The 26,453-nt window shown below is 38.4% G+C and overlaps 2 protein-coding genes across 13 annotated transcripts in view; one reads left to right on the forward strand and one right to left on the reverse strand.

Moving 5' to 3' along the window:
- The window catches only part of LOC138016506 (uncharacterized), a 78,939-nt gene extending 57,958 nt beyond the window's left edge, over positions 1 to 20,981 (forward strand). Inside the window, exons 83-108 of the mRNA XM_068863663.1 lie at positions 499 to 563; positions 958 to 1,103; positions 1,197 to 1,310; positions 2,328 to 2,453; positions 2,532 to 2,645; positions 2,844 to 2,950; positions 3,874 to 4,080; positions 4,355 to 4,423; positions 5,575 to 5,725; positions 6,560 to 6,721; positions 7,622 to 7,912; positions 8,107 to 8,185; positions 8,469 to 8,610; positions 10,173 to 10,225; positions 10,696 to 10,819; positions 10,919 to 11,028; positions 11,347 to 11,446; positions 12,884 to 13,040; positions 13,377 to 13,443; positions 13,707 to 13,770; positions 14,041 to 14,144; positions 14,789 to 14,915; positions 15,257 to 15,298; positions 19,075 to 19,197; positions 19,395 to 19,502; positions 19,681 to 20,981. Of these exons, the coding sequence (XP_068719764.1) occupies positions 499 to 563; positions 958 to 1,103; positions 1,197 to 1,310; positions 2,328 to 2,453; positions 2,532 to 2,645; positions 2,844 to 2,950; positions 3,874 to 4,080; positions 4,355 to 4,423; positions 5,575 to 5,725; positions 6,560 to 6,721; positions 7,622 to 7,912; positions 8,107 to 8,185; positions 8,469 to 8,610; positions 10,173 to 10,225; positions 10,696 to 10,819; positions 10,919 to 11,028; positions 11,347 to 11,446; positions 12,884 to 13,040; positions 13,377 to 13,443; positions 13,707 to 13,770; positions 14,041 to 14,144; positions 14,789 to 14,915; positions 15,257 to 15,298; positions 19,075 to 19,197; positions 19,395 to 19,502; positions 19,681 to 19,710 (2,982 nt within the window). The 3' untranslated portion in view covers positions 19,711 to 20,981. The remainder of the gene's footprint in view (positions 1 to 498; positions 564 to 957; positions 1,104 to 1,196; positions 1,311 to 2,327; positions 2,454 to 2,531; positions 2,646 to 2,843; positions 2,951 to 3,873; positions 4,081 to 4,354; positions 4,424 to 5,574; positions 5,726 to 6,559; positions 6,722 to 7,621; positions 7,913 to 8,106; positions 8,186 to 8,468; positions 8,611 to 10,172; positions 10,226 to 10,695; positions 10,820 to 10,918; positions 11,029 to 11,346; positions 11,447 to 12,883; positions 13,041 to 13,376; positions 13,444 to 13,706; positions 13,771 to 14,040; positions 14,145 to 14,788; positions 14,916 to 15,256; positions 15,299 to 19,074; positions 19,198 to 19,394; positions 19,503 to 19,680) is intronic.
- The window catches only part of LOC138016488 (VWFA and cache domain-containing protein 1-like), a 31,666-nt gene continuing 25,357 nt past the window's right edge, over positions 20,145 to 26,453 (reverse strand). For all 12 annotated transcript variants that reach the window (XM_068863629.1, XM_068863630.1, XM_068863631.1 and 9 more), the window contains 6 exons: positions 25,471 to 25,566; positions 24,448 to 24,598; positions 23,606 to 23,766; positions 22,783 to 22,930; positions 22,240 to 22,591; positions 20,145 to 21,120 (listed from right to left, as the gene is read on the reverse strand). In XM_068863629.1, the coding sequence (XP_068719730.1) occupies positions 20,750 to 21,120; positions 22,240 to 22,591; positions 22,783 to 22,930; positions 23,606 to 23,766; positions 24,448 to 24,598; positions 25,471 to 25,566 (1,279 nt within the window). In that variant the 3' untranslated portion in view covers positions 20,145 to 20,749. The remainder of the gene's footprint in view (positions 21,121 to 22,239; positions 22,592 to 22,782; positions 22,931 to 23,605; positions 23,767 to 24,447; positions 24,599 to 25,470; positions 25,567 to 26,453) is intronic.

Genomic DNA, 26,453 nt, shown 5'->3' on the forward strand with positions numbered 1-26,453 from the left:
TTGGTTGAAAAAGTGGCGCGAGAACTTTCGGAACCAATCACTGAGTGAAGTAATGCAAAACCAAAGCAATTCGCTAATTACTTTCGACACTCAATTGAAAACCGTTCTAAGAATAAAATATTGACATAATTAATGACGTTTTACTTTTCTTTTTCCTGCATTAAATAGTAAATAATTCAACTTACCATACTTCTCCGATCCGAGCCGTTTTCTTGCATTTAATTTCTTGCAACGATCCCAAAAATGTGACCTGTGGGCTATGAATTCCGACAGAAGCTGAGGACTGATGCTTTTCTGTCGTCTTATTGGGTCGTTTTTATTTCTGCCGCTTTAATTAACATCAACATTCTGGATATTACATACAATTTGTTACAATGTTTGTATCTTCGCTTTAATCCGCTCGTATAATTTAACAATTCATAGGGCATCTTCAAAATGAGGAAAGGGTTTAGCCATCACAGAAATTTCATAATAAGGAGAGTTATTTTCCTTTGTTAGGTTCAAAATGTCTACCGAGAGGATACCACATTTGTTCGATCGTACGTCACCAACCTGCATAACAGGTAAGCAGCAGTTGATATGATATTTCGAGAGAATTAATCCTGTTTGTGTTAAAAATCAAGTTTTTAGGCATAACGCTGCTACGAATTAGAGAACGGCCCTATTTCTTTTGTCATAGCAAAACTAATTAAGTTATATTTTCGTGTAACTCTTGAAGTGCACCATCCTACAAATTTTTCAAAACTGATTTTTCAATGGTAGCACTGTTTCACAAATCTGACAAATTAATAACTCATTCTATACTCGCTTGTATACTTTCTCTCAAATACTTTGGATTGTCATCTGTTGTTATCGACCAGCCAATAATTACTTCGGTCTTTGGTTTTACGACGCTTGTTTTGCGTTGCACAGCCTGGTACTGTTAAATAAACAACTTTTCTTTACTTTCTATGGCAGCGAAGGGGTTGTTCTGGCTGAATTCTGGATAGTGTTTACCGCAGACGCTTTCCACCCAATCAGGTCTCTTGACCTGATTGTCAAAAGGGGACGACTTGAAAACTTAGCTGTTGAGATGGATGGTTTTGATGTCACTCCAGTAGTTGGTATGTGCGACTATATATCAAATTAGGAAGTAAATAAGTCGAAAATCCTCTAGAATCGTAACCGAAGGCTATGACTAATTTTCTCTCCAACAGAGAGAGATGACTGTCCATCGAAATGTTCTGAGCACGCGTTTTGTGCAAGAAATGTAACTTCCTTTGAATGTACCTGCGCAAGGGGTTACATCGGTGATGGACTGGAATGCCTTGGTGAGTGTGAAATAACGTATTTTAAAAAAGATTAGCTTGACAATTTTTAATTCTCAACAAAAAAGGAGCTAGTTTTCTTTTCTTTTCAAGTTTATTATGGCTCTGGGTTAAATGAATTGGATTTTGAAGAATTTATTGTCAGAGTGTAACTTACACCCATGTAATCCATCTTAGTGTCAGCCCTAGTAATGGAAACAGGCCCACACAAGGACAGCCAAAATCTCTGACCAGAGTGGGAATTGAAACCAATTCTCTATTTTCGAATTCCCCATAATACACTTTGTTTGCCCCCCAAATTTTGCATAAACTATTGTTTTCAAATGCTCTTGGGGACACTGCATATTCCCAAGAGCATTTGAAAACAATGGTTTATGCAAAATTTGGGGGGCAAACAAAGTGTATTATGGGGAATTCGAAAATAGAGAATACCTACGGATTACATCACCGTCGCTCCACTAATTGACCTATAAGGTCAGGTGGGAGGAGGACATGGGAATTCCATACGTCACTTTACGGAATGTACACGATCAAAGGAGGGATACGTTATTCGTTGATTATCATACACGTTATTCCAAAATGGCCGCCATTTAGATATTGTTTTGTTTTCATTCAAATTAGACCTTGATGCCTCGTTCAAGGCAAAATATTCTTTTGAATTTTCAGCTCAAGAACGAGGCATCAAGGGCTTATTTGAATAAAAACAAAAGAATATTTAAATGACGGCCATTTTGGAATAAGGTCTATAGTTCATCTGTAAACAAGAGTTCATCCGGCTGTGTAACACTGCCAACGTTTGAAAGACATATCGCTTCTTTGCTTGAGGAAATCTTTGAGCCGATCGCGTTTAATTTAGCTCTTTCCAACACTATGAACAGCATGTAACTTGAGCAGTAAAAAAGTGCACATCTTTTTGTCAATGTCAATCTTGTTTGCTGCTGAAAACCAACAATCTTTGAACTTTGAGTTGCTTGTCCCATCCTTCTCACTTCCTTTGCTCTTTAATTCATTAATCTTCAGACGTAGATGAATGCTCAGTCAGCAATGGTGGTTGTCAACATATCTGCGTTAATAGTCCTGCTGGCAGCTACCACTGCTTATGTAACCGAGGCTTTCTTCTTCACAGCGACAGGAAAAAGTGCCGAGGTATGCTTGATATCGTCGACGCGGCCGGTCTTTATGCAGTTGAATCTCATTAAATTTAAATTTCTTTTCTGATAACAGCTCCTGAAAGTGACAACGCTTATTGTGGAGCTGAATGGCGTCAAGACATTCTTTGGAGTCACACTGTAGCTAGCAGGATTGACATCAAAGCATGTCCTCAAGATTTCTTGCCAGGTAAAGCTCAACCACATTCCAGGTCTCAATACTTCTTCTGAGAAAGGATATTTGATTTACTTTAGATTGTTTCTGTCTGATTTAGGGTAACGTTTCGATTTCTATATGCAATCAGCACAATGGCCAAAATATATTAATGGTGCAAAATTTCGATCGATGTACTGATACTGATAAAGTTAATTCATACGTCAAAATCAGGAAGAGAAGCACAGAGGGAATGTTACAATGGACTTACCCGAGGGGTGTGGGGAGTTCCAGATCTTACACGCTGCCTCACCAAGGCCATGCATCAACTTCAGCAAAGGGTAAGTAGCTGCTGTAAAGTATAATATGCACGGTGAATTTTTGTAGTCTCACATTGATTCTCTTTTTTGACCTGCGATTTTTAAGACAAAAAAACGCCGTTGGTTATATCGTTTATCCCTTTGTTCTTGTTCCCACAGATAAGATAAACACGTACAACCACATGTTACAAAAACAACTACGTAATACAATGACAGAAGTCGATGCATTTCCTTAGCAGGAGGAGGGCATAGCATTAAAAAACAATTCGTGCTCAGTTCGTTTCACATATTCACATATTCAAAGGAGCTTGATATTTAAGAATTAGACCCGTAGCCCTTGCGGGCTACGGGTCAAAAGGCTTTTGACCCGTGGCCCTTGAGGGCGAAGGGTCTAACTGTTTTAGTATCACCCAACTAGTCGGACAGAAAAAACAATAATAAAGTTAGCAAATGCAAGTTGAAGAAATATTTATTTGGGAATAAAACGAAAGAAAGCGTCACGCTCTTCGCTACTCGAGAACTATTACTAATAGTGCTCTAGTAGCATAGCCAATTAAAATGCAGGATTTGCATTAGTCCACTAGTTGAGTGATACTAAAGGGAAATTATTACTATATTTGTAACATAGAGATGTGAGGAACGAAGGCCACTAATACAAAGAAACCTGACTAATACTGTAGGGTTCCTTGGCGTATACAGCTAGGATGAGTCAAGCATAAAACTTACGTTTAGGAGCCTGGCGTCTGTAAGTGAATGCGTGCCTAACCTTAACCCTAAGACACTAAAGTCAGCGCCCAGAGCAAGTCCAAGCATAGTAGGCCCCAGCAGGCAAGCTGGCCGTAGTGTCCGGCAGCACTGACAATGATTTTCCTGTTCCATTAAAAATGGATGACAGAATTGAGTTTTTTAGTCTACTTACAGAGCTCATTATGCTTTTTTCTCAGCTTGAACAATTGCTTAAAGAGAATTTCAGCTTTTCTGACTTGCTTGATATTGGCAAAGATCTGCGGAATGTTTTGGACCCTAAAGTCGACAAAATTTATGCGGGAGACATACACGCATCCATAAATATTATGAATACTCTAACTCAAGAAGCAAGCCGCATGATGCACCCAAACGTTGCTAAAGAGGATCTGGCTTGCTTTTTAGAGGTAAGAGGTCTCATTCGTTAAGTAAGACTACAACCCACCCGTAGTATATCTGTAAATACTCCGCTGCCCAAAACGAAATGTCATGGCCCTAGTTTCTTCAAAACAGCTGTACCTAGCTTTCCGTCCAGCTCTGGCAGAGTAGTCTATCTGTAAACTAGATTGCCGCTGTATGAAATATTAAATACATGAGATTTGATTTTGCATCGAATACCCTTCGTCACTTCGGTTAGCTTGGAAAGAATAAGTTGTTGCCTTTTCGTTTGTCTTTTAACAGAACATGTGTGGAGTGGTGAACAATCTGCTGCACGCTAAAAACAGACAGGCGTGGAATGGCATGGAAAGGGTAACAAACTATTGTATTTGCAGTGTGCACGAATGACATTCTTATTGCAATCGTTCGTTATATCACACTACAGGACTGTATTATAAACTCTATGTTAGATAGTACTCACTCGAGCCTAAAACTCAACTCGCTCCGAAAAAAAAAACATCACGTGTTCTTTTGATGTCATGCAAGAGCGGAAAGCACATGCAGAGTGTTTTAAAAGCTCACTCCAGTCTTCTACAAGACTGTACACAATGTGTTGACTGTACACAATGTGTTAAAGCAAATCTCAAAGCAATTACCTGATCGTAATTTCTTAAGACCATCTTGCTACCAGACGGCAGAATCGCCGCCCATGTTGAGATGCAGTCGTGTAGAATAGGAAATGTATTAAATGAAATAAATGTACGTATTTGAAGTGCGGATTATTGACGAAAGAGTGAAGTGATCCTCGCACTTATCTGGACAATTTGAGCAATTTTATTGGTTCTTAGAGCAAGTTTCAATCGATTGTCGTAGAGCCAAAACCAAAGTAATTACTTTAGCCAATCAGAAGGGACGGAGGCAATCCGGTAAACCAATCAAAACTCGAAGTAATTACACGTAGCCGACACAAAGCGCGGGAAAATGTGCATGCGCGAGCCACTATTGGTTTTGGTTTCACTTCTGATTGGTTGAGAAAGTGGCGCGAGAACTTTGAACCAATCACTGAGTGAACTAATCATAAACCAAAGCAATTTGTTAATTACTTTCGACACTCAATTGAAAGCCACTTTTATGGACAACTGAAAAATTCAGGTTGCTTAAACGGTATGCGAACCAATGACCTCTGCGATAACCGGTGCATTACTCTACCAAGTCTGCTTTGAAGCCACTCAGTTGTGAGCAGGTCAATTTTTGTTGGGCTGAGGAGTGACCACTTACAACTGAGTGGTTTCATAGCTCAGATGGTAAAGCATTGCACCGGTATCGCAGGGGCATGGTTTCGAATCCCGCGAGTTGAGGCCACCTGAATTTTTCAAATGTGTGTAAGGGACAATTCCTCAAAATGTATTTTTTCAAACACCGGCTACATTTGCTTCTTTGCTGGTTTCGAGATTCTTTTCTGTTTTATCATTATTCTATCTACGAATCTATCAAAAAAGACAGAATTTATTTGTGATATGTAGACTGCATTGAAGGCCATGGAAATGGTGAAAGCTCTAGAGGACACCACTGAAGCAGTCGCTTATCATCAGCTTCAAGACATGAGGAACAACGCCATAGGCGACCCAGACAAGTTCCACAATCTAGGACTGAGAATCAAATCACCTAACGTTGGTAGGCCTTTACTTCTTCTTCCAGTTAGTTCTAAATTTCTATAACCTTTATTTAAACAATTTTTTTTAGAAAGGAATACAATGGAACCCCGCCTAGCGGCCACCTCGTTATTGCGGGCATTTTTTTTTGGCCCGGCAAAACGGCCATACATTCTTTTGTAGAAAATCCTCGTTAATGGTAACCCATTAACAGTAGACTCCTCTATATATAATTTCACCACGTTAATACGGGCACTCGCGCTAAATTACGAAAATCAAAACGCCTGTGACATGTCAAGTTCATTGACCTTTGTAATTTACCACGGTAATCGAACAGCCGATTTACTTTACAAAGTACTGTCAGCGACACTCCTCCCTGTTTTCATTACAAACATGATCTTGACGCCACTGTAACATCCAGTAAGGCAAATTACAAAGGGGTTAAGTCAATGTGCTTTCATCAGAAACACGATTGGTACTAAAGTCTTTCGGTTAGGTAATTATGGCGGCTTCCGTTTTGGTAATTAAGGCGGCTTCCGTTTTTTAGAAGCATAGTAAGCTGGGCCTGTTCTTGTTTTGATTTTAGGCTCAGAACATACAGTACACTTAACAATTTCAAGCGTTTTACCTACTGAGTGAAGTTTCAAGTATTTTATACAATTACTGTACGTAAATTCCTGATGTTGTTTCTTAAATGTTGTTCTGGAAGTGCAAATGCGATTTTTGTCATTACGGCCCTTTGGTCATGAATTTCACCTTACCCCGTTAATACGGCCAATTTTCAGTTTAGGCACGTTGATGACCGTATTAACGGGGTTCCACTGTAATTTCGAGTTTTTCTCTTTGTCTTCGAAAGAAATATTCCTTGATGTTGTCGAGATGACTCAGTTTAAGGGTGAGACGATTTCCGTGATGAGTAACAAGTCAGAGAGCAGCAGGAATGCATCACTGATGGCCAATCAGATTAGATGTCCCTCTTCCTTTTTCAGAGACGCACTCTCCGATAAACTAGCGTCAGGTAAGGTTTTCCGTTGCTAGTCATAGTCTGTCTATATCCTGATGGCTCAGTTGGTTGAGCATCGGGCTGCCATGCAAGAGGGGCGTGAGTTCGACTCCGGCCGGACCCCAAAACTCAGTCTTAAAATAACTGAGGAGAAAGTGCTGCCTTTGTGATTACAATCCGCAAATGGTTCAGTAGACTTTCAAGTCTTCTACAAACCCTAGGCCCCGTCTTACAGCACTTGCTCATTAACTCTGTGGGACGTTAAAGATCCCTTACACTGATCGAAAAGAGCAAGGGCACCGGGAGTTCCTGGTGTTGTGATCTGGTCAGATTGAGGGCCACAACTTCATAAGCATACGGCTATTGAATGCTACCCTCATAAAATAAAGACTTCACTTCACTTACTTTTAGTATAAGTTTGACCAAAAAATGCCATCAGGGAGGCTGTTCCTTATGAAGTGGACCCAAATGTGCAATTCGAAAAATGAATCACTGATGTGATTATTCACTGGTATGTGCTATGATCGCAAAGAGAGATATCGTTTTAGAGAAAGAAAATTGTTATATATCGCGAGAAATAACACTCAGCAGCCTGCCTCTAACATGTTCAAGGTCAGTTAATTAACCGTAAAGAACTGTTTTTTTTTCCAATCTGCGGTAGTCGAAAGAGAAGAGAAGTTAGAAGGGAACACATCAACCGATGAGGGAAGTAACACAAATAAGTAGAATAGTATTGATGAATTCACTCTGGGCCTGTAACTTCACAGACTGTCTCTTTCAAAGGAGATCCAGAGGTCATTTTACTGATAAGATTTTTAATCAGCCAAAAGAAACATGTAGCAAAAACCTCAAAAAAGAAAAAGAAAGGATAGCTGTTCGCAAACTGATAACGGTGCGGGTTCCTTTCTTTGTCAGGGTTTTATTCCAGTCTTGGTTGTTTCCGCGATGACGATGAAAACCGCGCAGTCCCAACCATTGAAGGAACGCACCCCTTGCTAAAAGACAGCTTCTTAACTCGTGAAAACGCCGTGGAAAAATGTGCAGAGGTGACCAGGAGTCGGGGATGGAATGTGTTTGCCGTTCAAGATGGCGGCTGGTGTGCTTCGAGTCCAACCGCGCATCTAACTTACAAAAAATATGGAGCAGCTATAAATTGCGTGGACGGAAAAGGAGGCATGTCCGCCAATGATGTCTACATCATTGATGGTAAGGTTACATTGCAAGAAAGTTCCTGATTCGGATGTAATACTTCAGAGGCGATATTTCGAAACATACAAGTTGTGAATGCTGATGCTAGCTGTCTTTTCTTTAAGACCTGGATCGTGTAGAAATCGTAGAAACAACACAATCGTTCAAAAAGAAAACTTGCAACCACACAAAAATATTGTTTTTCATTGCAGCGTACTATACTTGCTTGAGTTCAATATTCTACAAGAACTTGGAGGATCTTTTGACGTCTGACCCACTGCTGGAGATAAAGTGAGAATAAGAAATATTTACTAGCCATTTTGCTTATGCTCGTGGCAGGGGTGTCTTTGCTTCGAATTTTTATCCTGGCCCGTGTCACGTCATGCGATATCAAACTGTTGAGACAAAGGCTGTATAGCTATCTCGTTTCCTGCTAGCCCTGTTATTTAAAGTGGTTTGGTCTCTTTTGCTTCGTGTTGTTTTCTTTCTCTCTTTTTATTATCGGATCCGTTCGAGGAGATTTTTTTGAACGTTAATGATAAAGCTATAATTTTAACTGGTCCTTTGTTTGCAGAAGCATGAAAGAAATGGGGGCAGAGGTGCCTTATAACAAATCTGTGGTCAATTCTGTCGTGATATCAGGGAGAATAATCACCGAAGAACAGACGTTTTACCAGGCATTGGCGGACCCGATTGAACTTGTCTTTGAAAACTTGGTAAGTGACTGAAATGAAGTGCTTCCTGTATATCCATCAAATTCAAGTGAATCAATGTTTCTTTATTTTGAAACTCGTTCAAGTGATAAGGAGCTTGGGAAACGAAGACAGCGACGCTTACGAGAACGTCATTTGCCTTACCGTATCATTTCGCAATGAATCCTGCTCTTTTACTATGTTAAATGTATGCTACTCTTCTAAGAATAGTCGAGTTTATTGTTTATAAATTTGCCTCATTTGAATAAGCGCATCATAATCTTATCGATCGGTGTAGGAATCAATTCTGAATATTAAGAGTGCATTGAATAAGGGCCAATAATACCTGAAAATTTTAGCAAGATATTCCGAAAAATCTTTGAGCAGTAATTCTGTTGAAAATTTGATAAGTTACAAAATGATAATGGCCCAATTTATACTAGAGACGGATAATCCGTCTGGACGAACTTGGGCAAGAATTTTTTAGTTCGTCTGATAATCCGTCCGTGTATAAATACGGGCAACAGACGGATTATCCGTCAAGACGAACTATCTGTTTAGTTCGTCTTGGCAGACTAACTAAGGTGGATAATCCGTCTGTGTGTATAAACGCACCAACAGACGAACTTAGATGCCGGAATGAACAGCTCGTTACAGAAAGCCAGCGGTCTCTTAGCAGTAGGATACAAAATGTGTTCGCATAAACGAAGTACCTGAACAAAGGCAACAGAACAAAGATGCATAATCCGTCTGGTATAAACGGGACGAACTATAAGACAAACTAATACTGTGCTTTACAGTTTGTCCCGTATTTATACTGGACGGATTAAACGACCAGACGGATAATTCGCTTAGACGGATTATCCGTCTCTAGTATAAATTGGGCCAATAATGCATGGACTCATCAGGACTTTTGCGTCGACTTTATTCTTCACGGTTTTTGATGGCCATCTTACTGATCATTTGAGACCAGAAGGCTTAAAACTGGAGATATAAGAAAGACTTGTCAGTTCTTTTAACTTTTTGTATGTTATTGAAACAAATCGGGACGTCATCAGAAATGCCTGTAAAACTGTCATGAACGACAATAAATTCTACACAAACCAATCTTTACCTTTTTACATCGTTGTTTTCCAGATCCCGGCTAAGAACTGTTCTGTAATTGAAATTCGCGTGAAGAGCATACAGATTTATTGTTTTCGCTTTTCAAAATGAGTTTTTGCCAAAGTTTCATTCTTATTAGTAAGTGACAACAACCCTCTTTATTTGGTGTTGCGTTGTTTTTATTTTTATTTTTATTTCTTATTTCTGTTTTTATTTTTTTACTTACTCACCTTACCCTAACCCTAACCCTAACCTAGTGAAAGCAATCTTTAGGTGCTTGGCCACAGGAGGATAAATCGACTAAATTATAAAGGAAGCATTGTAAGGGAAGCATGCTAAGGTTTTGAGCAACCAAACCTTGATGGTAAATTTACGGTATTATTGACTGCTGCACTCCTTCTTCATTTTACAGAGTAATTAGTCTTTAATTTTGATCAGGTGTGGTGCTTAACTGCTACCTAACCTTTCTTGACGTCTTGTAGATCCATAACAGCTCAACTCCGCTTATCTGTGGATTTCTAAACATGAAATCAAGGTATTTAGATTACTTTTAGATTGTTTGCTCCAAGGCTACCTATCATAGACATCTTTTAAGAGCTGATTCATCATTGTGCGAGAACTTAAATCCTCAGGCTCGAGCTCCTGCCTGCGCAAGTTTCCTTTCTTATGTAAAACCAGTGTAACAAAACACTTGTGATCTTCCCCATCATGACTCTTGAAAACCAACTTTACCTACGCAATGGGGAGTCCAACTAATCAGAGCCATTTAGCATCGCCTCAGTTTCGTGAAACGGCAGGCTGCTGCTTGTCATTAAAACAATTAAGAAAATTCTGTAATTCTAACTTGTCCCTCTCTTTTTTATATAAGTTCCCTGTGGCTGCAGAAAACATGCAAAAAATGAGCTAAAGCAAGAAAAGTTCACTTTTGGCAAAACGCAAATTTAAGTCGTATTTTCACCGTTAGCTTAACAATCAATCTATTTCCTGTGAATTTTTTTTTTTCAGCTCCCCTGATGATCGATGGTTTGGTCACGGATGTTACCTGTTTTCCACCAATCAAACCCACACAGTGTGTCACTGCTCACATCTAGCAAACTTTGCTCTCCTGTTTGATTTACACAACTCTCCGGTGAGAAGGTCACCTGAGATCAATTTATATAATCTCTGTGAACAACACTTTTTCGAGTAACCAAATCTAACATCTTTTCATTTTGTCTCTTCCCATTAGGAGATGTTGATCAAAGTTCCTGACAAAACATTTATGATAATGTCTTATGTTGGTGGCAGCTTATCAGCCGCTTGCTGTTTAGTTGCCATATTGATTTACAGTGTTTTACAGTACGTAGCTCGTTTTTATTGCTTTACATAGAGGATACCTAAACTTCGAGCCAGGATTCGAGCTAGGATCCGAGCCAGGATTCCAGCCAGGATTCGAGCTAAGATGAGCTTTCTCCGCTATTTATTCTCGAATCTCTCGGTTAGGTTAGGTCTCGAATCGGTTAGGTTAGGTCTATTTGCGTTAGTTCTAGTCTAGTTAGGTCTCGGTTAGGCCTCGGATCCTAGCTCGAATCCTGGCTCGAATCCTGGCTTTATTCTTAGTTTATCTCCTTTACATATGGTAACCTTTTATGTACAATTTTGAATTGTATCTTTTAGTCTTAAAGGGGATCACATCCACGTGCACAAGAATGTGGCATTTAACATGGCTTTGGTCCAACTTCTTTTCTTGTTCGGTTCTAGTCAGACTGATAACAAGGTAAACTGGCGTTTTTATCTCGCAACTCAACAGGATGATCTTGACGATTCAGTTGGCACTTTATTCTCGGCAAACAGGGCACGTTTTCTTTTGGAATGCAAATTTAAGATTGACTTCAATTAGGACTTAAGCTAACTCTCTTTTTGGCCACTTGATGTTGTGGGAAAATGATACCTTAATTCAGTTAGAGCAGTGTCTTAAAAGTGTTCGCGAAGTCCTCCAGAAGTAGGTAACAAGCTTTCTAATACTAGTAAGTCCAACTTAAAGTGCTACTGTGACGAAATTTGCATCTTCCCTATCTAAGCCATTTTGGCACATAAACACGTAGTCTGTGCGAGAAGAAGAATGCTGTTTACCATTTTCAAATATCTCTTTTTGTTCTGGAGATATTCAAGTTTTTTTAATATGCAAATTAGCCAAGTGATGACGTCATAAACCCAACCAAATTTTGATCAAGTATGATGGAGAAAGATATCTCAGCCAATTTGTATCAGAAGTACTTGGTTCTTTGCACTAAGATTCTAGTAGATGTGTTCCACAATATGAGCATACCATTTTTGTTACCATGGAAACATACTGGGTTCCAGACCTCCCTGACATTAAGAGCTTTGCAGACCACCTTTGGCGTTCTGTTTTGATATTTGCAAATGGTGCCTCATCTGCATGATCCTGCCAGCATATAAAGATGTTAGGTCATGTTTGTGGCCTTGGTAAATGTATTTCTAGCCTGAGATCACCAAAATATTGAAATCAGGTTGGAGGGGACTGGGAAAGAGTGAGTTGCCATGGGAACCAATTTCTTTACAGTCATAGGTGTGTTGCCTTCAGAACTATCAGCTCACCAAGTTTCAATGGTCTCTGTTGCAAATTGACCGAGATAGCTCTATTTATATTCTTTATGTTCTATAGGGTTGGGTGAATGCATATTTAACACATTTTTCAAACTTAAATATCTCCGGAACCAATGCAGATATTTCCAAACGGTAAACAGCATTTTTAATGTTTTATGGTACTCTCTGTGATAAACCAAAAAACTCAAGGGATAAAAATTTGATCACAGTAGCACTTTAACTTTTCAATTGTTTTTTTCTTATGCAATTTTCAACAAGTATGTGCCGGAATGAGGCTACGTACAATACAGGTAGAGAAGGTTATCTGTTCAGACTGTCAAAAGGCGTAGGCGGATACTGTAGGAATGACCTTGTTTTTTTGGAGAGAGAAATCCAGGCCAGTCAAAAACAGTAAAATATTAAAAGAGATAATGTTATTTAACGTAACAGCGGCAACTGTGAACTGCGATCGACACAGCTCTGATAATTTGCCCTGTAGATAACACTTATCGCTGCCAGAAACGATCGTCTGTGGTCTGTTACATTATATTTTTTGTTTTTTTTTTGTGATTAGGTTTTTCAAGTAATGCATTTTTTTCTCCCTCAGTGGTTGTGCAAAGCCGTTGGGATCGCGCTTCATTTTTCCCTGACCGCCATGTTTTCTTGGACGCTCGTAGAAGGGTGGCATTTGTATTTAGCTCTTATTGAAGTGCTCTGTGCTCAGAAAAGGAGTTTACTCAAGCGATACTACATTCTAGGATATGGTGAGTTTGTTTTGCTTGTCGTTGGCTTGTTTGTTCTTTTTAGAGTGTATGATTGGCTCAGTACGACAAGCACTAATTATTGAAGCCCAAAGATGTATTGCTTGCTACCTTTGAAGGTAATAAGTACTGTTGTAGCTCGCACTGAAACAGCACATTCCACCCAATCCTCTTTGAGATCATAGTTGTAATTTGGGGTAGAACCATGCCTTGCAGATTGCGTGGTATATTTCATGCTTTCTCCAGTCTGTTTCATGACAGCATTTCTCATGGAATGACTTATCACGTTTGTGTCATTCAACCCGTGTCAACACTTTTTCCCTCTTTCGTTCGTTTCAGGTTTACCAGGTGGCATGACTGCATTATGCATGGCTATTTTTTGGGAATATTACGGCACAGGAAATATGTTAGTATCATTGAACATGAGCGTTTTTACATGTTTTCCTTTTCCAAATAATCGAATGCCAGCAGTATTTCCTATTTGTAATCTTCGGTATTTTTTTTGCGATGACTATCCCTTCTTTACCCCAATTATAGCGATTTGAAGGCATCTAACTTTTCATCGATCAGTGTAAGCCTTTTTCATGCGAAGTATTTGCACGGGAGCCTATTTGGACGTTCCACACCATGAATCGAAACCCTAACCGCTTTCGTTGTCATTTTTTTTAGATGCTGGATGACAGAAATTGTGCTCTTATCACTCTTCCTTCCACCAGTTGCTGTCATTATTTTGGTACGAATCGCAAAACAGCGGCCTGTACATGCGTGCAGAGTGTCTTGCTGGCTGTCTTCCAGAAACTAACTGCATGAAAAATCCTACTTAGGCTTATGCTTGGGTGCAACTAAGAATTGCCAATGTCATTCTTTTTCTTTTTCTTTTTTTTTTTTTTTTGCAGCTTTTATAGATGAATATTTATCGACAGAACTTTTGTAAAGATAAGAATAGAATTCTACTTACAGTCTTAATAATGTGCTGAACTTTGCATCCTTTCTTTTGTTTCAGACAAATGTGATCATCTTGGGGATGGTGATTGGTGTTCTAATATCTCCCACAGTAGAAAAGCGCCAGAAACTATTTGCCAATAAAACATTCATTCATAACGTTAGGTGAGGACATCAAAGGACTAATACTGTCAGTGAAGCGAGGCCGCGGGGCGATTTTACGTTGCTTTAGAATCTTGCATCGATGGTTTTAAAAAATACCAAGACAAAAGCATTTTGGTTTGATTAAATGAATAGCGTTACAAAATGCGTTTGAGTATAAGCCTTCGCATACTTTTTTCTTTTTTTTTTTTTTTTTTTTGATCGCAGGGTTAATGAAGTGAAACCAATCATTCCAAAATCCCTGTCCTTACGGAAAGAATGTTGAATTCAAGATCGGTAGCAACCTCTCTCTTACATTTTGGCAAGGCAGCATGGTGCAGTGGCCATCGCGTTGAGTTTGCATGCGGTTCCCGTTCTAACCTGTGGTTTGGATTTTTTTTTTCCGGTTGTCCCAAATTCCTGTTGGGGTTCTTAATCATGTCTGTTTGAGATTATTAAAAATGGGGTGCATGTGAACTAGCTTGGTTGCTAATTTATTTATTTTATTTTATTTTATTAAAACCGAGACGGAAGATGAACTCGACAAAACCAAATAGTACAAATATGTCTTTAAAAGCAATAAAAATACGCAAGTCAGTTTCAGATGAATGCCATTGTTTTGTAAACCACTTTTTTTTCCATTGCTGCCACCATTTTCACATTCACAGGTTGTCTTTGAAGGGATGCATCATTCTCCTACCACTTCTTGCAGTCACGTGGCTGTTAGCTTTCTTACAAGCAAACTCTGATTCATCGGTTATGTCTTACTTCTTTGTCCTCCTCAGCTCTTCTCAGGTGATAATAATTAATCAAGATTTTATATTCAGTCAAAGGCTTCCACAAATGTACCTTTAAGTTTGGTTTTAATCAGCCTACTTAGGGAAGAAATATCTAATGAAAAGAAGTTATATTAGCGCGAGATAAAGTCACGCGCTCATGTAGTCGTAGTTTCAAATACTTATGAAAAACGTTTTGGCCACAGAAATAAAAAATGTTGTCAACTCTTGATCCGTACATTGAGACTAGTCGTGAAGGCATATAGTGCATTATCTTCGATCCTTCAGTTTATCCACCACTTATTGCTATTTACAAGAGTTTTCTTTTACTTACGTTTTCCTATTCATTTCTTTCTATAGGGACCACTCTTCTTTGTTTGCTACATACTTCTCAATCAAGAGGTGATGTAATGTCTTACCACTTGTTGTCTCTTTGTCTTACACACTATTCTGTCCCAACAGTCTGTTGTTAAACTCTCTTTTGTTTTTTTGTTTTTTTTTTGGTTTTGGTATTTCTTTCTTTTTTCTTTTTTTTCCCTTTTATTTATTTATTTATTTATTTATTTATTTATTTTTTTTTTTGGGGGGGGGGTCTTGTTATTCCGGCCAACTGTGTCCGTCCCCACTCTGTCTTCGTATTTTGCGTTTACTGTTTTGTTTCCTTCCTCCACTTATTAACTGTTTCTACTTTTGCTGTCTTTCCTCAAAATCTTCTTTCCGTCCTCATTCTGACCCTAACATTATCATCTTCGTTTTTTTCATGGCACTGCATATTTTCTCTTGTTTTGTTTACTCACTTTTATCAATTTGCTTTCTATAGTGGTTTCAACTGACTTCTTTCTCTGCGACTTTCTTTCTTGCTGCATTCCTTTTCTTTATGTTATGTTCTCTTTTTGTCCTTGTCGTTTTTAACTTTTGATCAGTCGTCTCTTTAAAATACAGAATACAGGAATGAAGATTTCGCAGAGTTGTCGTCAACTTGCAGATCTTTATGCGTCCTTCCTTCCTTTGTTCTCCCCTTGTTCCCTCCTTTTCTCTTCCGTTTCTCCCTTTCGTCAAGTAAACGTTTTATGTTTCCTTTCTTCGATTCTTTCCTTTTTTCACTCGTCCCTTCCTTTCTTCGTTCCTTCCTTCCTTCATTCAATCTTCGGTTTCTTCTTACTTTCTTTTCTATTTTCTCAATTATTATTTCCTTATTCCTTCCTTCCTTACTATCACTGTTCCTTTGATTTATTCATTCACTTCAAGTGGCAAGAGCCATTTAAGGACGTGTTGAACGAGGGAAACACGAGATGTCCAGCAATTGTATTTGACTGAAATCAGTAGATCTCTGAGACAAAGTTGCAAGGAAATGTCGTTCACGAAGACACGAAAGGCACGAGCTTCAACGGCAAATAAAACTGAAATGAATACTAGAGGTTACCAATTGCTGGATTTTGGAGAGCAAACCTTAAATAAAAATGTAGCAGTCCTGTATATGAGATTTTGGAAATCATTTTTACCTGTTAAAGGGCAAATTTTGTGTGGAATTTCTCTGCTTTAAAACCGATAGCCAAAGCTTCAACACCGAAAAACAACGGTATATTGAAGGTAAGTGTGGATTAAAGAAATCTTGAAATCACTTGTTTCTTCAGTTTCATTCCTTTCTTTCTCTCTTTATTTATTCCTTCCTTATGTTCTTCCTTTTGCCCCTACTTCCTTCCTTCCTTCCTTCTTTCTTTCATTCATTCCTTGTTTTATTTGTTTCATTGTTTGTTCCTCTTTTCCTTCCTTTATTTCCTACTTTCTTCCTTCCTGTTGTTTCCTTTCCTTTTTTTCAATCGTACCTTCCTTCTTTATTCCTGCTATTGTTAATTCCTTCCTTACTTCCATATTTTACTCCTTTCTTTATTAAGTCCTTTCTCTTTCCTTGTCTCCTTTCCTTCTTTCTTTCATTCATTCCTTGTATTATTTGTTCCATTGTTTGTTCCTCTTTTCCTTCCTTTATTTCCTACTTTCTTCCCTCCTGTTCTTTCCTTTCCTTTTTCCTTTTGTTTCAATCGTACCTTCCTTCCTTTCTTCCTTCATCAATTCCTGCCATTGTTAATTCCTTCCTTACTTCCATATTTTACTCCTCTCTTTATTTAAAAGTCCTTTCTTTTCTTCCTCTTTCCTTTCTTCCGCCCTTTCTCTCTTTATTCATTTCCTTCTGCCTTCTGTTTTATTCTTGCCTTCCTTTATCCATTCCTATCTTCCTTTTTCCTTCCTTCCTGGCTTCCCTTCTTCTTTCAATCCTTTCCGTATTCCTTCCTCCCTTCTTTATTTGTTCCTTCCTGTTATTCATTTCTTCCTTCCTTCCTTCTTTTATTCCTTATTCTTTCAATATTCAGGCTTCAATAATTAACCCTTCCCCACTTCAGAGTTTTTACTTTAAGAAAAGGAGAGTTTCCTTTGACCAAAAACATGTCCATTTTTTAAATGTCTTCTGAGCGGGACAGCTATTTTTAGAGTTATTTTCATAGAGTTATGTCGTAGAGTTAGAGTTAAGTTTCCAAAATCTTGAATTCACGATTTTGGACTGCCGAAGTCCAAAATCTTGAATTCAAGATTTTGGAAGTCCAAAATCTTGAATTCAGGATTTTGGCAGTCGTTAACTCTAACTCTAAGTCATAACTCTACCGAAATAACTCTATTGATAGTTAACCTCTCTTCTGAGAGTTTCAAATAATAAGTAAATAAAATGAGCTCTGAATATTTTAACAATGAAACTCGGTTAATCAGCCAACCAATTGCAGTTTGGTATAACTCGGAAAATCGTCAGTTCATTACCCAATTTCTATTGTTTCGATTTTCAATTTTAAGACAAGGAGGGTTTTCTTTGACCAAAAACATGTACATTTTGAACAAGGAAGTTCCAAATAAAGAGGTTCTTTTTAAAGTGGGGAAAATGATCGCTGAGTATTTTAACCATAGAACTCGGTTAATGGCAGTTTGGTTGAACTCAGCAAAACCGTCAATTTGGACTTCCAAAATCGCTTCCACTTTCTAATCACTTTCACGTTCTATTGTTCTAATCACTTTATCTTGTTTCGATATTCAGGCTTTAGTTTCTTAAAGAAAAGGAGGATTTTCTTTGACCAAGGACATACACATTTTGAACAATGGAACTTCTAAGAGTTTCAACTGACTAAATGATAGAGAAAAGTAACAATTAATTCAATTACAAATCAGTTGCGCCCGAAAATAGCAAAGCAAGTCGAGGCGGACGGATCTGTATTTTTACAGCAGTCAACAAAGTAATCGTATAATTACAATGAGAAAATTGCACGTAATTACATTGTTTTCGTTGCATTTGTGGATAGTAAAGTGACAATAACAAGTAATGACATGTGCTATACTTCCTCCCTCCCTTCGTTACCTTCCTTCATTTATTCCGGCCTTCCTTTATTCATTCCTTCTTCAAATTATTCCTCTCTTTCTTTCTTTCCTCTATCTATCCCCTCACTCCCATCATCTTTCTCTATACTGTCCTTCCCTCTTCACTAATTTCTTTCCCTCCCCTCCCTCTCCCTTTTTTCTTTCTCTTTTTTTTCTTTATGCGCTCATTTCGAATGGTGTTCTCTATATCAGACCAACGACGTTTTTAGAAGAAATATATATAACACGGAAAATACCGTAAAACATAACATAAAACATATTTTAGGACTCCAAGTCAAGTGTAAACATAGTCTTTATTTACTGATGTGGGTGCAGGGCTGCCGTAGTGGAGAGAATACTCGCCTCGCACCAATTGCAATGTGGCCCGGGTTCAATTCCCGTTTCGATTGTCTACTCCGTTTGAATTCGTCAGTTATTATTGTTTATATGTTGTTACTTTGGGCGAGGGTAAAAGGAGGCACGAACAAAATTCTAGTGCATAACTATGAGAAATTGAATATGATTTTGCCAGAAATTAATAACTGGACTGCACAGAACAGTGCTTGAAAATGAACTGATATACACTGTTTAAATGAGAACAATTTTTTCGGGAATGTTAAGGTTTTCAGTATTTTCAGTTGTGGGTAACACTTAACAAACCCGATGAACTTCCCACAACCTGTCGTACCGCACACCCATGCTGCGTTTTAGTCTCATGGTTTGTGCAGGTTCGGGTAAGGGTCGTAATAGCTTGGTGTTTATCTTTCTTTTTATTTTGAAAGGTTCGCGTCGCATTTAAGAAGCTTTTAAAGAGATACCACGTTAAGAACTTTTTCCGATCCTCCACTCCGAGCATGCAGTACAGTCTCAAAGAGGGAGACGTTTTCGCTGCATCTGTTAAAAGGGTAAGCAATTGATGGGCGCGTTTTATCAATAAGCAGATACAGCGTAATTAAATTAAAGAAAAGTAACCTAGCCAGTCAAAATAGGCGTACCCAATGAAAGTAACCATTCAAGAGACAGGTAACTGAATCCAGCTGAATCTATCTCCTGAAAAATCCTTTGCTAAATTTAACATCAACTAACTTTGTTTTTATTCCAGGCAACGGCTTACTCTAATGAATCATTTAGCTCAAGGAAATTTCTTAAAAAGCAAAGGGAAATTGAACGGCAAGGAGACAAACTGTACGCTCCTAACACGCAACTAAAAGTAAGTTTAAAACTTTCTGCAGTCTAGAATAGATGAATCACAAAACGACTCCGAGATGGTATGACTGTATATAATCGATGTATCCTTGATTGTCGCTTACCCTTCCTTGCAAGTCCTTCAAACGAACCAAACTCTTAAAATCGCGTTAACTTGTCTTTTTTACCTTTCTTGTTCACAGAGACAGTGGCAAGCCATCAATGACTACTAACAGTCTCTCTTTTTCTCGAGGCGTTCCTGCCAGTTTACAGTACAACCTGTTCATAGTTCGATTAGTGCCAGATTTTCACACGGATCTAATTCATTAATCCAACAAACAGGAATCTTGTCAACAGTTTCTTGTGCTTTGATGAAAAAACATCATGGGCTGCTAATCTCTAGAGTGAAAACTAAAAATGCAAGTGAACGGAATAACCTCAATTGCAAGTTTTTTTCAGAACGAAGCCAGATTCGGCGAGGCTTTAATACCTCTTACAAATTGCTTCCGCACTATTTTCAAGTTCATTCTTATTTCCAGTAACTCAGGAAGAAATTCAAAAACGTGTTTGACAAACTCAAACATTCCTATTCCAAAGTAGGCGAATCAAGTGCACCCCCATTGAAATAAAACAAAAATTAATATAGATTTTACAGAGGAGAACATCAGCAAACTTCAGTTTAATTGAAAATAGGTAAATTAATATATACATCATCGTAAAATTTGTACATCTTAGCGCAATTTGTCTGTCTTTTTTTGTTTCACGACTGCATGCCGTTGATAGGAACTGCACTCTAATTTCAAATTTGACTAAGTAGATAGACATGCTGTCTTTGTTCCTGGTCTCCGCAATTGTGGATTTTATGACCCGTAATGTTCCAGTATCGTTAGGTAAAGGATTGCTGCCTGGTTTAAAGTCCTTATGGTTATTCTACGTAGCTAGAACTCTTTTTAGATAAATTGACAAATAAATTATATTGTAATAAGAGAAGACTAGTACAAATAAACTGTTGTTGTCCCAAAGTTTTCGGGAGTTTGTAACTCTTTTCAATACTACTAACCACTATAAAATATCTGTGCAAAGAGACAATAGTGAAACTTCAACGCGTTGTAAAATACGAAGTTTTGGAATTTTGAAACGAAATTAGGTGATAGGAATTATTTTTCTCAAATGCTGAAACAGCTTAATCTTTGTTTATGTTAAAAGAATGGAGCTACCCTTTGAAAATTATATGGAAACGTTTCAGCAGGAAGGCTTCGAGTGATACTTCTATTAAAACCATGCTCCTTCTGGCGCATGTTTAGGCATTGGAAATTTGTTGGCTCTCTCGCAGACTTTCCACGTTGAGTGACAGGTCCTCACTTCCTCGTGGAAAAGATACGCACGATTAAAAACTACGTTCACGTTAGAGTCAATTTCTGATATCTCGGACTTCTCTGAATTCCTGTCATCCCCTTCGTCGCGTTCTGGTGAAACTCGTTTTCTTTTTTCTCGTCTCCTTCTTGCTATAATCAGGAACAAAATGCAGAAGAAGGAAGAAACGCTCACCACAGAAACTCCTACAATTATACCTGTCTCTATCGGGGTGAGACCTTGCTTTATCTCTTTGTCCTTTTCTGTGGATTTGCTAGCACTGCTCCGTCCTAGAGACCAAATAAAGGATGGAATGTGGAGCTTATTACAAAACCGTGAAATCAAGAAATGGGATATTGGATTACCATTTCGTATGCACCGAGGGAAAATATCATAAACTGAGCCAATAGCCAGCTTTCTTGTCCAAATAAGCTTGGTCAATGGAGTGGGTTGTCCCGGGTGCAAAGACAGGCTCATGTTCCCTGCCAAAATATTCAATCACGTGAAGGATTGGTTGAAACTGAAGTAATCGGTGACGTCCTCGCCGATCAGATTCAGGAATAATGAAGAGCGAAATGCTTGCAACGATACTGCAGAATACTTTAATTTTACCTTGGTAATCTTGCGATTTATAAATCGCAAAAGTACTTCAATCTTCGAAGTAATAAGTTCTTAGTAAAACATTTTGTTATAATAACGAGAGATAAAAAAATTCTGCATATATACAATTTCTGAAACAATGGAATGACAGGTAAAAAGCCAAGTATTTACACACGAACAATAAAAATAACAATGCGAAAATGAAGTGTAAACATTTCAAAAATCAAGGCCCTGAGGAAGTGCTCGAACAAGTTCGATTGTTTGATTTTTGAAATGTGTTTTATTCGGGACCTTAAGCCAAAATTAAACAAACAAAGTGATTCCATCCGCGCAAAGCTGTTTACTTAACACTTGTAATAGTTTTCATTCTCTTCACCTCTTATTTGCACTTCATTTTCGCATTCTGTTTTTTTTATTGTTCATATGTAAATACTTAGCTTTTTAGCTTTTTACCTTTCATTCCATTGTTTCAGAAATTGTATATATGCGGAATTTTTTATCCATGAAGTTGAACTTGAAAATGACCGCGGAGCGGTCGAAACGTTCTTATTTTTTGTCGCTCGTTTTTATAACAAAATGTACTTCAATCTGTTATTTATAAATAATCACAGGACAACTTTAGTGACATTTGACAAATAACACAAAATATAGGGGGAAAGTACTTACATAATATTTTTACAGTCCGCGCCCCATAGTATGTTAAACTGATTCAATCTAACACAGAACACATATTCGGAACCTACTGAAATTAGTAGGAGAAAGTAAACGTGAGAAACGTTTTGAAACGTGCTAAAGAGAATTCACTTAACCTGTTTCACATGTTGTGAGCGTCACAGTACTGTCCTGATGCTGCGTACTATGAGGATTTTCCGTCAGACCTTGGGTCGTAAAACTTGACAATGTTGAGCTCACTTGACTCGTTAAGATTGTTGTACTCTCTTGAGAAGGTTTAGCATAGTATGGGCGGCACAAGGAATCGAACGTGCTTGTCGCTGACATGTTTAAAGCAGTGGTTTTGTTCACCGCGTCTCTTTCAGTGCCAAAGGGAACTTGAAAAGAGATCAGTCGTAATTTCACAGCTTTTTCAAGCTTTTCTTTGAATGGCTGCAATGGATACAGGTCTGCTTGGCCTTCGTTGCTCAGCACGAATCTAATTGATGTCTAGACAAAAAACGTATATAAACAGTTACATATTTGGACTCTCTTATTGGATAACTAGTTTCAAGGGAACTTTTAGTGTATTGACTAATTGATTCTTCATTCTTGAAATTGGAACATCTTTACTATGGTTCTTTTTATTTATTAGACAACAAATCTTACTTCGTTTCTTTTTTTTTTTAACAAAGCGTTACCTTGTTGACGCTGAAGTGACGGATTAAGCTAACAAGTGACTTCCGCAAAAGTCTCACAAGAATTGACTGCAGTTCAGATTTAACACGGCTATGTATTTCTCGGGATATCAGTGGGAAGATGCTGTCCATGGTAAGGGTAATGACCAGACTATGGAAGAACAAATACTTGCTTCATCATGAAGAAAAGAATTTGATTAACAATAAATCATTAACCCTCATCGGTGAGATATGTTTACCTTAACAGTTTATGCTTAAAAATCTTTCTCTTCTCAACCTCTTTGTTGTGTTCGTTCTCTAACTTTTGTAAGAAACGTAGTCCTTAGAGTGACAGGGCAAAACGTAAAAATTTGTTGATCCAAAAAAATTACCGATTCAGTGCAATCAGTATTTAAAAGGAAATACTTCGACGTTATCACAACGTCTTCACCACGCAGTCAAGTGTTTGATTGAACGTGATTGTACACCATATATATGACCATTTCAGTGCGCTGTAAACACGAAGTAGGTCCAGGCTCCCAGTCAAGTCCATTCAAGTCCTAAATAATTCCTTGATCGTTTGTCCTTGTGGTCCTCTGATGTTATACTCTGACGTTAGGTTTAGGGTTTTATATGCTATGGATGCATCAAAATATGTGATAAAATAAGTACAGAAAAATAAAGGCGGAAAATGTATTTTAAACAGGTTATAAGGAAGGAGTCTTATTACGTCAACATTATGCATTTATCTAACGACATTACTTTAAGAGTTCACGCCACGAAGGAAGTGTCTATTTGATGATGAGAAAAAGATATAAAGCTGTTTAGTTCTTCATTAGGCACTTACTCAGTAAATTGTTTTGGATTCTTTGCAACGAAGATGTCTGGTAGGTCCATGGCTGGTCCAAAGGCAATTTCACCTTGATTAACTGCAAGGCGAATATTTCTTTTTGCTGTATCGAGATCACTACTCGTGGTGGTTGCTTGCACTTTAAAAGCGATCGCCCTCTTTTGTATTGGACATAAATACACCACATCAATGAAATAAAAATTAATCTGTCTATTGTTTGGTCCAAAGACACCAAAAAAATAAGAAAGAATTGTTTATTGGAAGGAACGACGAGCATATGAGTGACATACCGATAGCCCACCATCAATGAATTAATCATTCATAAAATCTAAGACGGTAGCAGATGGCTTCGGGAGACAAATCCAATACGAGCCTGGATTCCGCGATCAAGGTTTAAATTTCACATAAGGGCTCTTATTGTAAACTTGGAGGCTTTACGCGACGTTTCTAACAACAAAGGTTCCCTCCCTCAAAAAAAGGGAACAATTACAATAGCGATAACAATTAGATTGGAAACAAATTATAGTTAGCAAAGTGTCATGATTGGACAAATAAATGCTAGGTTATGCTGTCCGATGGCATATTTAGGGTTAACCCTAAATCTTAACCCATAACGCTTAATTCTAATAATGTTCACAAACAGGAAGGTCGTTATTTTCCTTGAACAATACTGACGTTAACAATCCTGCACCAATTTGTTGGACCTCTGCAGGGATGATCTAACTCAATGGAAAACACCATTGCCTCAAGACGGCGGAACGTTCATTCAACGTTATGGCAAGTGAATCCTCTTTGTACACCCGTCGAGTTAATTTTAACTTCTTTAACTTTTTCCGTACCTTTCTTAACTTTAAAATTTGTAGGCTCTGTGAAGTCAACGTAGGAACAAATTGTCTCAGCGTTTTAGTGAAGAGGAACTTGACGCTGACCTGCTGAACAGCAGATAGATTCACCAAGTCGTTGCAAGGAAACAAAACAGCCATGGACAAACTGGAAAAGTGCACTAGAAATTAGTTTTTCAAACAGAAATTGTCGAGACGCTGTTACATCACGCGTTATTTGCCTGGGCGGTTCTTTGGTTGGGTCAAGGATGAATGATGAGATAGTTGGATGAAGATTGATTGATTGGGTGGTTGGTTGACAGATGGATCCATCTGGATGTCGATTGATTGATTGATTGATTGATTGATTGATTGATTGATTGATTGATTGATCGATCCATCGGTCGATCCATCGATACATATCATCCGACATACGTTCCCAAACATACTTTGTCTTGCGTCATCGGCATCACTCTTCTGGGGACGTTCAGAAGGACCACTGAATTTAAAATACCCTGATGACTAATTTGATTCTCCAGAGGAAACTTGCGATAGCTAAAGATATAAGAAATTAGTATATACTAAAACAGTCGATAGCGTTGAACGCGAGCGCTGATTGGCTCGTCAAACTCCGAATGTCCTGTGCTATTTACCTCCGAGCAACTCGGGAAAAAAATGGCGTCCCGATTTGCATCCGTGACAAGTGAAGAAAACATCCAAATTAATTTTTTGTGCTGTATATTATCTCACTGTTTTAGTATTATGTACTTATTGACTGAGTGGGAGGGCCGGACGGGAAAATATTTGGCCCTCGGTCATGGCGCACGGACCGAGAGCAGCGAGGTCCGTGCGCCATGACCCTAACCCTAACCCCTCATACGGGGATTTTCTCAATAGTTTTGCAATGAAAGCGCGCGCGGGGCCGCACGGGTCATATGATAACAACTATTCACCTCAGTGTCGATGGCTAGCGGTGGATATTTACCGAGCCGCGAAGCTAATTTTTTCCAAAACTACAAATTACGTTAAAGACCTTGTTACCTTTTATTTGTTCTGCACTCTGAATTGCAAGATGGGTTTGCAGGGAAAGTACACCAGTGACAGTCTATTGATTTCTCACATTCAATCCTATTTGAGCTATAAAAAAAATGAAATATGAAGCACAATATCTGCCCAGGTAGGAAGGCACAATTCAACAACATCATCGCGATCGTGATCATAATCATCATTGTTTTTTTTCTTTTTTTTAAATTTCATATCGCTTCCTTAAGAAGAAATGCAAACAAACCTAATACTACAAAGAGTGACTCTGTGCTATTTATAAAAGACAGGAGAAGCCCCTGAAGCCAATCAAATGGGAAAATGGTAAGTTTGCCGATATCTAAAACTTGACAGGACCATCATATATAACTTAGTCGAGCGGCCCGCTTTTCTGAGGCAGTCATGTTTTGTCACGCAAACGAATAAAAAGACCGAGGGAGGGTTGGGAAGAGGCATTGTTTGAAAACATCTCAGTCTGAACGCGTTGGTTACAGAAAAGGGCGCAGTCCCTTCTTTCTCTCCTATTCCCAAGCCTCGCTCGGTCTTTTTAGCGGAGCTCCGCGCGCGCGGAGCACCATTGTTAAGAAAATATGGTAACCCATCGATGTGAGAAATCTTGGTTTTATAACCATGACGTCATCAACCGTCCGTACATACGTACGTACGTCCGTACGACCACCCATCCATGTATGCCAATGTGACCAGTATCATGCTATTGTAGTTTACAGTATACATCTTTGATATAGACCCTATGCAAAAATGGCTGCCTTTAAATTATTCTTTTGTTCATATTCAAAATAGCCCAACTAACCTCGTTCGGGAAAACAAATTCTTTAGAATTTTTGTATCAAAAAAGAGGTTAGTTGGGATATTTTGAATATGAACAAAAGAATAATTTAAAGGCAGCCATTTTTGCATAGGGTCTATTGGACATCCATACTTTGATTAATTGACACCTGTCAAAACAAGGTATCTGCTGACCA

Source organism: Montipora capricornis, chromosome 9 (genome assembly GCF_036669925.1).
Source record: "Montipora capricornis isolate CH-2021 chromosome 9, ASM3666992v2, whole genome shotgun sequence".
Classification (NCBI taxonomy): domain Eukaryota; kingdom Metazoa; phylum Cnidaria; class Anthozoa; order Scleractinia; family Acroporidae; genus Montipora; species Montipora capricornis.